The sequence below is a fragment of the Salmo trutta genome, chromosome 12 (genome assembly GCF_901001165.1).
Source record: "Salmo trutta chromosome 12, fSalTru1.1, whole genome shotgun sequence".
NCBI lineage: Eukaryota > Metazoa > Chordata > Actinopteri > Salmoniformes > Salmonidae > Salmo > Salmo trutta.
In genome coordinates, this window is record NC_042968.1 from 56033898 (window position 1) to 56049207 (window position 15310).

The 15310-nt window shown below is 39.9% G+C and overlaps 1 protein-coding gene across 2 annotated transcripts; it reads right to left on the minus strand.

Moving 5' to 3' along the window:
• Window positions 1-294: 294 nt before the first annotated feature.
• LOC115203832 (torsin-1A) lies at window positions 295-14991 on the minus strand. Of its 2 annotated transcripts, none has more exons than XM_029768865.1 (5): window positions 14623-14991; window positions 9231-9496; window positions 5473-5648; window positions 4701-4828; window positions 295-1868 (listed from the first exon to the last, which is right to left on the minus strand). In XM_029768865.1, exons 1-5 carry the CDS (start codon window positions 14810-14812, stop codon window positions 1624-1626), a joined length of 1005 nt encoding a protein of 334 aa, XP_029624725.1. In that variant the 5' UTR covers window positions 14813-14991; the 3' UTR covers window positions 295-1623. The 2 variants fall into 2 exon arrangements, with proteins under 2 accessions (XP_029624725.1, XP_029624726.1); XM_029768866.1 differs by lacking the exon at window positions 14623-14991 and adding an exon at window positions 13677-13971.
• Between the last annotated feature and the right edge of the window lie 319 nt (window positions 14992-15310).

Sequence of the window (15310 nt, forward strand, 5' to 3'; positions counted from 1 at the left end):
AGAGGGTGGAGCTGACCTCCCTGCAGGCCAGGATCCAGGGAGGTGAGAAGAGATGAGAAAGATATTTCACTTCTGGACTAGATCAGATAAACCTACAACCTGTCCATTGACTAAAATCCCAGCTAAGTTATGGTCTCGCATGAATATAACACCCAAAAAGGCTTAAATGAGCAAGCTAGAATGCTTTGAGTGTAAAATGTACAAATATGCCTCCTTTGATGTCCTGACTTAAACGTAGTAGTTCTTACATTACCTTCAAAAATGTTTGATATTTCATTTACTCAAACGAAACCATTTTTTTTCTCTCCATGTAAAAACATTTTAATGAAAAATGGTGAACCTTCCTTCCTGTAATAATTTTGTGCATTGTTTAGACTGGGAACAGTATGCCAACTAAGGCATGGTATACAGTTATACATAAAACATACAATTGTTTCATTGTGGTCAAGTTAAATTTAAACAAATTACAATTGGATTTACTTCGTTGCAGACATTTAATCAAGATGGAATGTTTGACAACTCAATGAAATGATTTAGGACAAATCTGGATCAACCTTGAAAAATGTGTCAAAATTGATGAACTGAACTAAATACTTGTATACCCACAAAGATAAACTTACAGCAGATTTTGAAATGTACACAATGCTTCTGGTGAATGAGTTAAGATTAAAAACAAAGGCAAAATTGATGCAAGTTTTAAGGCAGATTTTTCTATGTTTAGGTATTGGTAAACTGGGTACTGACAACAGAAACAAAATACACAATTAATGGGTATCCAATGAACCACAAATACACAATATTTCAGGTGCTAGATTTTCAATGACAATTAAAGGGGCAAGCTGAAATAGTTAAGCCGTCCAATTCTTATTTCGATTAACAATATGTACTCATTGTTTCTTGAAGAATATAACCATCACGTTGATCTCAGACTGCGAATCCTTGCATCTATAGCTCCATCTGTCGTTTGGAGAGTGGTGACATTTGTCCGGCCCCAGCATCCCTCAGATTGATAGCAAACCAAGTGTCAGGGCTGCCATTTGGCAGAAAAATTATTTTGAGATTCCAACTTTAAACCACAATTGTTTCTAATACACAACTCATTTTCACTTGCCATAGTTTATGTGCAGCAGATTTCCCTGAAAAAGGAAATCATTATTTGGAGATACTCATTCACAGAATATATGTCAGGATCAAGAACCTTGATTGGTTAAAAATTGCATTTCCCCTCAGTGTTTTTTTTTCTCTCTCCTTTTAAAATTGGCCCTCTCTCTCAGTAGTCCATCTTCAGGGAGAAGTGACATCAGAGAGAGACGTTGATGTCCTCCACATGGTTGTGTTGACGTTGGGAGACCTGATGGCCGGGTCATCATCCCCTTTGAGTTCAGTCACTGACTTCCTCACTCCGACTGGCGGAGATGGTCTCATTAAGAAAGTGCACACAGTAGAGTAGGTGGTAGATCGACGAAGTAGCTGTTCCCGCTGAGATCATCTACATTGCTGTCAGCAACTGCAGACCGACTGATCAGACCTACAAACCACCTTCCATCCTAAATTACTACTCATTGTGATTAGATCAGTCAGTCTGCAGCCCCCGGCAGCAACGTAGTCGATCTCAAACACACACTACGTGTAGTAATCTAGCTTGCCGCCGATGGTCTTGCAGCCCTTGCCGGAGAAGATCTTCTCACTCTTGGGGAAATAGACCAAGTCTCTGGCCATCTGGTCGACCACGTCCCGGTCGGGCTTCAGGCCCTTGGCGGACATCTCTGCCATGCCACACAGCAGCACGTGTCTGTACTCCAGAGGCAGGAAGGGGACAAAGAAGTCAACTAGGTTCTTGTCTATCAGACTGGTGTGCCACAACCCACCTACACAGGGAAAGGGAGAACACAGTCATAAGATGGGCAAGAAGAAGCTACCACCAATTGCTTACCCAATCCTCTCAGATGTACACAAGTGCCTAGGGGGTAAGGATAGTCATAAAATGGGCAGGGGCAAGAAAGGCAGATGGACAGAATATAGATATCACAGGTAATCTTTGTATCGAAGGTCTGAAAAGTCTCCAATAACATCCCCAGTCTTCAAACCCCAGTTGTAGTAACAAAGTAGAAAATCCTGACCTTAGAGAAACATGTGATCCATTTCAGGAAACTAGGCGTATGTCGCGGGTCACTACTTCACATGACAGCCATTTGAAAGTAATATTATTTTTTTGTTGTTGATCAAAATGCATTTTTGGGCAGAAATGCCTTCTGGAACATGTGAACTTTCATGTGCCTTAATAAAAATGTTATGCCATCTGTAAATATGAATAAAATTGTTAACTTCTTTGGGATAGGGGGCAGTATTTTCACAGCCAGATAGAAAACGTACCGATTTAATCTGGTTACTACTCCTGCCCAGAAACTAGAATATGCATATAATTAGTAGATATGGATAGAAAACACTGAAGTTTCTAAAAATGTTTGAATGGTGTCTGTGAGTATAACAGAACTCATATGGCAGGCCAAAACCTGAGAAGATTCCATACAGGAAGTGCCCTGTCTGACAATTTGTTGTCCTTCTGTTGCATCTCTATCAAAAATACAGCATCTGTGCTGTAACGTCACATTTTCTAAGGCTTCCATTGGCTGCCTAAAGCTGCCAGAAAGTGGAATGGGGTGTCTGCTGTCTCTGGGCGAAGAACAGCAGCAGAATTTGTAAGTGGTCAGCCTGGGGACAGTGACACTGGAGATGCGCGGTCACGAGACTACTCCATTTTTTTCTTTCAGCCTTTGAATGAATACAACGTTGCCCGGTTGGAATATTATCGCTATTTTACGAGAAAAACAGCATAAAAATTGATTTTAAACAGCGTTTGACATGCTTCTAAGTACGGTAATGGAATATTTTGAATTTTTTTTGTCACGAAATGCATGGATAGTGACCTGAACACACGAACAAAACGGAGCTATTTGAATATAACTATGGATTATTTGGAACCAAAACAACATTTGTTGTTGAAGCAGAAGTCTTGGGAGTGCATTCTGACGAAGAACAGCAAAGGTAATCCAATTTTTCTAAAAGTAATTCTGAGTTTAGTGAGTCCCAAACTTGGTGGGTGTAAAAATAGCTAGCCGTGATGGCCGAGCCATATACTCAGAATATTGCAAAATGTGCTTTCGCCGAAAAGCTATTTTAAAATCTGACACCGCGATTGCATAAAGGAGTTCTGTATCTATAATTCTTAAAATAATTGTTATGTATTTTGTGAACGTTATTCATGAGTAATTTAGTAAATTCACCGGAAGTTTTCGGTGGGTATGCTAGTTCTGAACGTCACATGCTAATGTAAAAAGCTGTTTTTTTATATAAATATGAACTTGATTGAACAAAACATGCATGTATTGTATAACAATGTCCTAGGAGTGTCATCTGATGAAGATCATCAAAGGTTAGTGCCGCATTTAGCTGTGGTTTGGGTTTTTGTGACATATATGCTTGCTTTGAAAATGGCTGTGTGATTATTTTTTGGCTGGGTACTCTCCTGACATAATCTAATGTTTTGCTTTCGCTGTAAAGCCTTTTTGAAATCGGACAATGTGGTTAGATTAACGAGAGTCTTATCTTTAAAATGGTGTAAAATAGTTGATTGTTTGAGAAAATTGAATTGTGGTATTTTAGTTGGTTTTGTATTTCACGCTGTGCGATGCCATTGGCTGTTGGCTAGGGGTTCCGCTAGCGGAACATCTGTCCTCAAAAGGTTAAATTAAGAGTCTAGTTGGTTTAGCCACAGAAAAAGAAGCAACCTTCCCGCTAGCCATGATTGTGTTGCTCTCAACTTTCTATCCTCCAGAGTTTTGAAATCAGTGGAATTAGATTATGATAGCTAAGGAGATGGAGAAAACACCCGTCTCCGGATTACATCTTCGAACTAAGGGCAACCATGGCAACCGTGACAGGGAGAAGTGTCCAACCATGATGTATAAAGGTAAGAAAGTCTAGCTAGCTACATTTTCAGACATTACACATTTCTAGTTTTGACAAAGTCGATTTCATTTCAAGTTAAAGTGTACTGTTAGCTAGCTAGCTAATGTTAGCTGGCTGGCCCGCTAGCTAACATGTATGATCTTATTATTTCGTATTTCCGAGCCATTTGCTTGGTTAGTTATAGCCTAATGTTAGCTAGCTAACATTGAACCTGGTTAGTTAGCTGCCTGCAGATTCATTCAGGGTAGTAACGTCATGAGTTGGGATTATGGTGCATTGTTTAGCTAGCTAGCTACATGTCTTAACAAAATACTCCACTATGCAAGTGCCGATTTTAATAGAATGTCACTGCCACAACTGTTAGCCAGTTAGCTTGGGTGCTTGACTGCTGTTAGGACAGAATGCTCGGATCAACCCTTAAAGAGATTGGTGGAGCTAAAGTTTAACAGGGTGTGAACAACGCTGAATGAGTGTAGACAAAGAGGAACTCTCCAATATGTACCAAAACATTCCAAGACAATTTTCTCAAAAGTCAGGTTACAAGTTAATCAACTTTCAAAGCAGAATTACTTTCCCATTGTTCCTCAAATGGAGCGTATGATATACCATTTTGTAGCTCTTTGTCTCTGCTTTTATCCAATGCAAAAAAACACCATGAATATGAAAAAGAGTTACCAAAGTGCATAAGTTAGGCTTCAGCCCTAAAGAAGGACGACAAAGAGGTGGCTTACTCTGCTTGTTGTTGAACACGGACAGGGAGAGAGCTGGTTCTAAGTCGAGCAATTTCATCTCCTCTCGGTCTCGACCTGCTTTCCAGAAGTCCAGGGCCACCTGCGTGATGTGCTCTCCTCCAGCGTTGCTATGGAAAACAAACTAGTAGATATTAAAAGTTGCCATATCCTGGTTGCTAAAACGAATAGTTTGCCTAATTTCAGGTTGTGACAAAATAAGCTAGTATAGTGTAAACAATCATTGTACCCTCTAAACCGCTGTGAAATATATTTTCTACAACTAATAATATTGTAGTTTCAGCTGGTGTACAAAACCGAAAGTAAGACACAAAAACAAAACTTGTGAATTGGAAGCATAGAAAGTAATCACATTAGATCTACCGCTTCTTAGACTTGCTTTCAAGTAGAATTATAGGTCTATAACTCACATTTCTATATGAATTTGGTCAGGTCGCCCATAAAAGTTGCATATTGCCACTTTAAGCTGGGTCCAACGTTCTTTTTCTTCCTCACTGGTCCGGACATGGGCTAGTTTATAAATGCATTAGGTTCATGTGTAGTGATTTTATTTGCAAAATAAAAAATCTGAAGTAACTGAACTTTACTTTTGGGGGTGCCTATCTGACAGCTGACGTTTAGGTAAGTAAAACCGGAAAGATACGATGATGGATGTGTAATATATTTGGATGTAAATCCAGTTAAAAATACAAAAGTATCCAAAAACAACACATGAATTCTTAAAAATCCCACACTGCTAGTCTGTCTGTCCTACCTGAGGAAGATGAAGATGGACTGGCGGTAGGAGACCCCATCCAGATGTTCGTAGTAATCCAGGTAGGGCTTTATACAGTCGATCAGGCCAGGGTGCATCTTGTCCATCTCGTCAAAGATGAACATGGAACGTGGGCAGTTGGTGACGTTGCCTTTGATCCACTGCTGCAGCTGAGACTGAGGGATGGTCACAACAGTAAAAACACAGACATCTCCAGCAGTGAAGATATATTTTGCGGCTATGCTGTAAGCTATTTATAAAAAAAATTAAAAAATGCAGATATACAGTACCAGTCAAAAGTTCGGACACACCTACTCATTCAAGGGTTTTTCTTTATTTTTACGATTTCTTACATTGTAGAATAATAGTGAAGACATCAAAACAATGAATTAACACATATGGAATAATGCAGTAACCAAAAAAAATCAAAATATATTTTAGATGAGATTCTTCAAAGTAGCCACACTTCGCCTTGATGACAGCTTTGCACACTCTTAGAATTCTCTCAACCAGCTTCTTGAGGTAGTCATCTGGAATGCATTTCAATTAACAGGTGTGCCTTGTTAAAAGTGAATGTCTTTCCTTCGTAATGTGTTTGACCCAATCGGTTGTGTTGTGACAAGGTAAGGGTGGTATACAGAAGATGGTCTTTTACCAAATTGGGCTAAGTCCATATTATGGCAAGAGCAGCTCAAATAAGCAAAGAGAAACAGTCCATTACTTTAAGACATGAAAATCAGTAAATCCGGAAAATGTCTAGAACTTTGAAAGTTTCTTCAAGCGCAGTCGCAAAAACCATCAAGCGCTATGATGAAACTGGCTCTCATAAGGACCGCCACAGGAAAGGAAGACCCAGAGTTACCTCTGCTGCAGAGGATAATTTCATTATAGTTACCAGCCTCAGAAATTGCAGCCCAAATAAACGCGTCAGAGTTCAAGTAACAGACACATCAACAGTTCAGAGGAGACTGCGTGAATCAGGCTTTCATGGTCAATTTGCTGCAAAGAAACCACTACTAAAAAACACCAATAATAATAAAGAGACTTGCTTGATCCAAGAAACACGAGCAATAGACATTAGGCCAGTGGAAATCTGTCCTTTGGTCTGCCGAGTCCAAATTAGAGATTTTTTGTTCCAACCGCCGTGTCTTTGTGAGACGCAGTGTAGGTGAACGGATGATCTCCGCATGTGTGGTTCCCACCGTGAAGCATGAAGGTGATGGTGTGGGGGTGCTTTGCTGGTGACACTGTCAGTGATTTATTTTCAATTCAAGGCACACTTAATCAGCATGGCTACCAAAGCATTCTGCAGTGATCTGGTTTGCACATAGTGGGACTATCATTTGTTTTTCAACAGGACAATAACCCAAAACACACCACCAGGCTGTGTACGGGCAATTTGACCAAGGAGAGTGATGAAATGACACATCAGATGACCTGGCCTCCAATAATCCGACCTCAACCCAATTGAGATGGTTTGAGATGAGTTGGACTGCAGAGTGAAGAAAAAGCCGCAAACAAGTGCTCAGGATATGTGGGAACTTCTTCAAGACTGTTGGAAAAGCATTACAGGTGAAGCTGGTTGACAGAATCCCAAGTGTGCAAAGCTGTAAAAAGGCAAATGGTGGCTACTTTGAAGAATCTAAATTTTATATTTTGATTTGTTTAACACTTTTTTGGTTACGACAGCCGTGGCCAAAAGTTTTGAGAATGACACAAATATTAATTTCCACAAAGTTTGCTGCTTCAGTGTCTTTAGATATTTTTGTCAGATGTTACTATGGAATACTGAAGTATAATTACAAGCATTCCATAAGTGTCAAAGGCTTTTATTGACAATTACATGAAGTTGATGCATAGAGTCAATATTTGCAGTGTTGACCCTTCTTTTTCAAGACTTCTACAATCCGTCCTGGCATGCTGTCAATTAACTTCTGGGCCACATCCTGACTGATGGCAGCCCATTCTTGCATAATCAATGCTTGGAGTTAGTCAGAATGTGGGTTTCTGTCTGTCCACCCGCTTCTTGAAGCTTGACCACAGGTTCTCAATGGGATTAAGGTCTAGGGAGTTTCCTGGCCATGGACCCAAAATATTGATGTTTTATTCCCGAGCCACTTAGTTATCACTTTTGCCTTATGGCAAGGTGCTCCATCATGCTGGAAAGGGCATTGTTCGTCACCAAACTGTTCCTGGATGGTTGGGAGAAGTTGCTCTCGGAGGATGTGTTGGTACCATTCTTAATTCATGGCTGTGTTCTTAGGCAAAATTGTGAGTGAGCCCACTCCCTTGGCTGAGAAGCAACCCCACACATGAATGGTCTCGGGATGCTTTACTGTTGGCATGACACAGGACGGATGGTAGCGCTCACCTTGTCTTCTCCGGACAAGCGTTTTTCTGGATGCCCCAAACAATCGGAAAGGGGATTCAGAGAAAATTACCTTAACCCAGTCCTCAGCAGTCCAATCCCTGTACATTTTGCAGAATATCAGTCTGTCCCTGATGTTTTTTCTGGAGAGAAGTGGCTTCTTTGCTGCCCTTTTTGACACCAGGCCATCCTCCAAAAGTCTTCGCCTCACTGTGCGTACAGATGCACTCACACCTGCCTGCTGCCATTTCTGAGCAAGCTCTGTACTGGTGGTGCCCGATCCCGCAGCTGAAACAACTTTAGGAGACGGTCCTGGCGCTTGCTGGACTTTCTTGGGCACCCTGAAGCCTTCTTCACAACAATTGAACCGCTCTCCTTGGAGTTCTTGATTTTTTAAACATTTTACGTCATTTAGCAGACGAAGTGAATGCAGTGAATGCATACAATTCATTTCATGCATTTTTTTAAAATATTTTTTTGTACTGACGATCCAATAAATGGTTGATTACTGGCAGCAATATCCTTGGCTGTGAAGCCCTTTTTGTGCAAAGCAATGATGACGGCACGTGTTTCCTTGCAGGCAACCATGGTTGACAGAGGAAGAACAATGATTCCAAGCACCACCCTTCTTTAGAAGCTTCCAGTCTGTTATTCGAACTCAATCAGCATGACAGAGTGATCTCCAGCCTTGTCCTCGTCAACACTCACACCTGTGTTAACAAGAGAATCACTGACATGATGTCACCTGGTCCTTTTGTGGCAGGGCTGAAATGCAGTGATAATGTGTTTTTTTTTTAGATTCAGTTAATTTGCATGGGAAAGAGGGACTTTGCAATTAATTGCAATTCATCTGATCACTCTTCATAACATTCTGGAGTATATGTAAATTGCCATCATACAAACTGAGGCAGCATACTTTGTGAAAAATAATATGTCATTCTCAAAACTTTTGGCCATGACTGCATGATTCAATGTGTTATTTCATAGTTGTTATGTCTTCACTATTATTCTACAATGTAAAAAAAAAAAGGTAAAATCCTTAGGTTTTTAGTAGGTGCCCAAACTTTTGAATGGTACTGTACATCCTGTATCATATAGAACCCTCAAATTGAAATCTGGACCTTGAAGCCAGTTCCACTGCTTTTTTTATTCTTCATTCTTCCCATCTAACCAGGGATTGATTTAGAACTGGGACACCAGGTGGGTGCAATTAATTATCAGGTAGAACAGTAAACCAATAGTATTCCAGACCTCATAGGGTAAGATTTGAATACCACTGATATGGAATATGCATAAGAGTGATTTTTTTTAACACTTAATTCTCCATTGATAATTTCCCTGCCAAGGTTACTGGGGATTACATTTAAATTTAACAAAATACTTGTTTTACCTTGTAGTCCTCAATCTGATTCAGATGAGGGAAGTGAGCTGTAGACACAAACTGATGGACAAAACTGCTGGCCATGCCCTCCTTGTAGATGTTTTCAGCTATCAACTGGCTGACAAAGTTCTTCCCTGTGCCAGTCCAGCCATGTAGAGAGAGCACCAGGGGCTTTTTAGGGTTTTTATTGTTGATGAAACCCGTTACAGCTTTCTGGACGACTCTGGAGGCAACATGTTGACCAAACAGCTTCTGATCTAGGGCCACTTCCAAACCTGATGACAGGGCAGAAGTTGATTATTAGTGTCAATGAATGGGACGTGCTATGAATACACCACCATTATTTCTATACTAATTATAGGTGGTTATCTTAACGTGATTAGTTATGCATGTAGGACACAGCTGCTAAGCAGGCTAGTGGTGCACGGGTCAGCTGCTTGTTCACTCGCACCCGCCCGCATTTGCTAATAACCCTTCCCCACAACCACCCGACTATATGTGATAAATTGAAAATCTTAGGCCCGCACTCGACCCTAACCTGCTAATATAGAAAATGTGCTGCAGGCTACAGTCCGATAGTGGAAGGATTTTTTGTCAGGGGTTTCAGGACATACTTCTAGGCCTATAATTAGATACTTGCAGCTTCTTCTCTTCTGTCATTATATGTTGCCATGAAAGACAAAACAAACCCTTGCTCACCAGAATGTCATAAATCGATAGAATGAATGCTTTAATTTAGTTGACATCAGTAAAGTTCTCGGTCAGCTCTGCTTCTTTCTTGGAGGAAATATGTTTAGGGACCAGGAAGGAAATGCAATAAAATTTAAAAAAAAAAAAATGTTTAAGACTATGTTTCAAATTTCATTTTGACCGGTTGTAAGGAACTAGAAAGCTGTGAAAACAACCCAACATGTTTCTGATAAGATTTCAGTTTGGCTTGGATGCATATTTTATGTGGTTGAAATATTTTCAGCTTTTCTGATGCTGATAAAGATAGCTGTAGAGGTGCTAAATGCGCATTCTCTCAAGATGTTGAATGAAAGAAATCTTATTTCTCAACTCCTGTTCCCGAGTCAAAATTGTGCCTACATTTGGTGTATCATTTTACTGCAAGAAATGCTTCATTCTGCAGGAGTTACTATTAAGGCTATGTGAGAGGTTACACACTTATAGGCTGACCACACCACTTGCGTTGCAAAATACATTTAGGAATCTGTTATTCAATTATTGCATCCACACTGCTCGCGTGCGTCAATGAGCGTCTGCATTGCCAAGGGCTAAAATAGAACTCCTTTCTATTTCTGATGCAGATCGCGCTGCAAGTCCTGCCTCTCCCATCTCCTCTTTGGTTTATCGAAGCAGGTACCCACGCGCCATCTCCTCATTGGTTACACGTGGGTGATTGAAAGACGAACTGTGTTGTCGTGGTAATACTATGAAAGTTTAGATGCCAATCACCATATAAGTTATATGATGAAAAAGCCTGGAAGGAGGAGAGATGACTAGAAACGATTCGGTTGACCGTTTTTATGTGTGGATTAATTGTCGGAGTAGAGGACCTTGTGCATTTCAGGTAAAATAACAACTCAATGTTTATATCCAAGGACAAATTAGCTAGCAACAGCAAGCTAGCTAAATAGGACAAATTAGCTAGCAAGTGCAAGCTAACTAGCTAAATTGCCATAAATGTTTAATGCTTTTCGACCTGTCCCCAAATTAATGTCATTGGTTGAGTTTGTTTTGATATTTTAACCTGTGTGTCGTGATCGCGTTTGGTGTAGAGGGACAGATTTCAGTTTCCATTCTACCCATCTGAACAATAATCTAGATTACAGTTCCCTTGATGTGTATAGGCCTTTTTGAAGTCCCTGTCTTGACTGTCAAATGTGTATGCTGCCTCACAATCATCACACATAACATAGAAATCTATCATCTACCTTTACCAATTCAAATCTTTAGCAAACATTACTTTTCAGGCCCTCCCTTATTATTTCACAGCTTTTCTCTTATTGAATTAAACTCAGACAATTGTACGGTTACATACATACAATAATGTGATAATTGTGGATAGTTAGATATATAGAATAGAATATAATAGTTTGATTGAGAAGTTTACATATTGGATTTGGAGTTTGGACATATGTTTGTATGTGAAACAGGGGCGCAACTTTCACTTGGGACGGGTGCTTTTTTTGGTATAGCCTACTGTATGACAAAAGGGGTCTGTATTAAATGTTTTATTTTAGTCGAGCAGTCAAATCATTTTTTATTTTTTTTCATGGCACAAGAGACACGTGTGATTTGTGCCCGTCTCAGTGGACTAATCCATTGACGAAGCCGCAGGATGCCACGATCCAAGAATATGGGGACTGTGGCTCAGATGCACACCTCTCTCTCCAGAATGCGCTCTCTTCCCCCATTTCGTGGGTATTCATTGTTTCATAACTTCATTGTTTGCTGTGTCTATCAATTCCCCATTACATACATCACCAGTAGTAGCCTACATTTACCATTAATTCCCAAAATGTCTGCAATGTTTGTTTGGTTATGGTAATTTCTGTTAACGCATTCAATATATTTTTATTAGTCATTTACCATTAGTTCTCATTGTCGGAGTGGACATGTGTTTTGCAGAACGCTACCTGTGAGAAACAAGTTTGGTTTATTTCGTTACATTTACAAGTTTTGTCTGATAGTATTTTTAATTGTCTTAACTCACCCCCACTAATGAGCTGTGGAGCTTCTCAAAGTAATTTTTCTTCACCTTCAACCAGCAAGTAAACAAAGTATTTTGACAATCAATTGTGAATGACAATTTTAACAGTATTTCCAGCTCTCTCCCTTTTGATAACCAAAGCAAAAAATGTAATGCTCTGATCCAGTGGAAACGTCATAAAATAACTGATTACTTCTTATCCCTTGCACAAGAAGCCTACAGCTGTGTCTGTCCGAGATCACTGGCACTGGAAACTGAGGGCCCAGACTATTTTATACAAAGTCTCAAGTTTGCTAGCATGAGTTTTGGGGCGACACAGTTGACAGTTGATACAATGTTTCAAGATCGTTGCAGACAGGCCACGCATAGCCAATGTAATTTATATTTTTATTTTCTACCTGCAGGCTGCAATGTTGTGTTGGCTTTATGTAGGTCATTATTACATAGTTGGCAAATGGCAATAAAAGTAACTTTTAGATTTGTATAACTTTTATTAGATAGAATGTAGATTAACCACCGACAATGATTGAGACAAAGACTATTATAAACTAAATTAAACTGTTCCGCAAAAAATGTGCATATGGAAATCATAACTGACACGCAAATTGGTAGAAATTGTAAGAAATTGGCACTTTGATCTCCGGCTCCCTTTGAGTCATTTGTGTCTTTTTAAAAAAATCAAACAGCGTGCTTAAAGAATCTGACTAGTTCAGTTAATACAGTTGATTATGGAAAAAGTTTTAAAATGTTGATTAATCGATTGGTCGGAGAAAAAAAAAGAAGACTACTCTTGGTTGACCAATATTTTTTTTGTCAGGGAAAGCCCTAGTAGAATGAACTTCAGATGCCCCCCAAACTGATGGAGGACCCCCTGCCAGGTTATGTCCCCCTCACTTCTGCTCCCCTGATGTGAACTACTTCTAAGAGGCACGGCCGGCTGTTACACAACCGGCCGTGATCGGGAATCTCATAGTGAGGTGCACAATTGGCCCAGCGTTGTCCGGTTTTGGCCTGTGTAGACCGTTATTGTAAATAAGAATTAGTTCTTAACTGACTTTCCGTGTTAAATAATGGTCAAAACAATATATACAATTACTCACTTCACTCGTGCCAAACTGGTAGGCTTGCGCTAACGGTGCGGAAACATGCGCAGATCAAACACATTTGGAACGCCAATTAAGGTGTTTAGATGTCCTTATAAATCTAAAGATTGCTCAGAAAACTAGGTATTTATTTCGATTATGATCTTACGACGATTATGATAAACAGAGTAAGGTGTTTACATGACTATTGCATAATCTGACTACTGCCGTAATCAGTTTAATATCAAATTATTTCCGTCCATGTAAACGTAGCCTACTAGTTGTTATTGCCTACGTCATTCCATTTTTCTGCCCGTTCCCATTTGGCGCGTGTACAATTAGGCCTTAAAGCTTAGGTTTATGCACTAATGCCAGATAGCCTAAAATAAAGTGGCACACTTCTATGTAGCCTATAGATATAAACTGCACAAGACTGCTACATTTATGGATTTAAGACATCGTTAAAATACCGCACTTCATCCACACAATATTTGACGACCCTAAAGTCAACCCTCGTTTTCTAAAGTAGGCCAACGGTATACTGGTGGAGATCGATAAGCAATTGCCAGATTAAAAACGCTAATGGACTGACAATCTACATTATCAAATAGTCTAAATTAAACACATCAACCATTTCATATTTAGCTGTACACATACCTGTTGAATTAAAAGAAATCCATTTTGAATCGCAACTTTCATATACATAATTGTAAATTTTCCGCCCCACTGCTGCAACTCCCAAACCGACCACAAATGTGGTTGAGATTGGTTCGAACGCGTTCACAAACACACTCGATATCAACACATAATATACGAAATAGGTTTTGTATGTTGCTCTCATTTTAACTTCAAATAAACATTTAGCTACCAAGTTTATAATTTAGGAACGCAAGACGTTAAGAGTCCAAGTAGGCTATTTCCTTCTACGTAATCATTATGCGACAACAACACAGCAAAAGCAAATCTGTAGCAAAATGGTCGTCACCAGGTATATACTAAACGCAACTATGAAACTCGGACATTTCCGATTTGCTAACTGGTATTAGTTATACACGTGCCGTGTTCAACGAAACATCAAATCGGCCATTTCCGAGTTTCCTAGTTCCGACTAGCAGATGAACGCGGCCTAATAAATGACTAAACCACGCATATTTATACAATTTATGTTCTTACAATCGGATTTTAAACACAACCCCAACTACACCACTAACCTGAAACGAAGAACAAAAAGCTACATTTTATGTTAATGAATTTTTACGATATAGCCCATTTTGACTTTGCTGGTTGTCACTCGTTACCACAGACAGAAAAGGGATCACATTCAACATCGGCTACGTTCGACCATGGTTTTCCACATGGATGTCTTTCAGCATTTCAGAATTTTTAAGTTAAAACGGCAAATTATATTCAGAAAGCCTACAATGTTAAGGGCCAGAGGTGTTCCGACTGAGCCAGAGAGATGCAAGTAGCTAAGGAAGGACCACAATACCTTTACTTACTACAAATTAGGGTATGTTCAAAAAAACCTAAAGTTGCAACGCCGTTAATTGGAAATGCCCCCCAAAAGAAACGTTAACACGCCGGTACTAAATGTTCAACGTACCTGTTCTGTTGAAGGAGATCCACTCTGGTCTACAACATTCGTGAAAATAGTAAAACACGTTCTGGTAGGTTGCGAGGAAGCCGGTGAGAGCCGCAGCCATACCAACAGCTATGCTGGTACTGATGGGCTCAATCGCCGCCGTCGCAGTGATGTTCGACAACAGAAACCCTAACAGTAAAAACGGTCGCATCTTTGGTAGTGTTTACTAGCTAGCTAGCGGTGTATATTTACCTAAACAAACTTGATTGCAGACTGTTAAATAAAATTAGATACAAAATGGTATTGTAGAGTATAACCAAAACACTGCCTGAGCGAGCCTCAACTCTGTGGCCTGAGCTTCTAACTCTTCTGTGACATAATGGCGGTCCGCAAACCAAAATTAAAGGTGCATGCTGCCACCTACTGTGCTTTAGTGTGTGGTCAATCACGGTTTACAACATTTCTAAATCCCCCTTCCTAACTCAGTATATAAATGACGGCCCTTGGGCTCAGAGTTCCATCTCTTCTGCCACACATCTATCAAAATGGCTCTGATTTTACATTTGGCCTCACCTCTACCTAGTGGAACATTAATATCAATTCTATCTTGTTTCAAAGCTCTACTGGCTAATTGGTCTTACATTTTATTTCCTTCCAAACCCGAATGTGCTGGGACCCAGCAGAATCTCACTAATACATCCATTCTCTC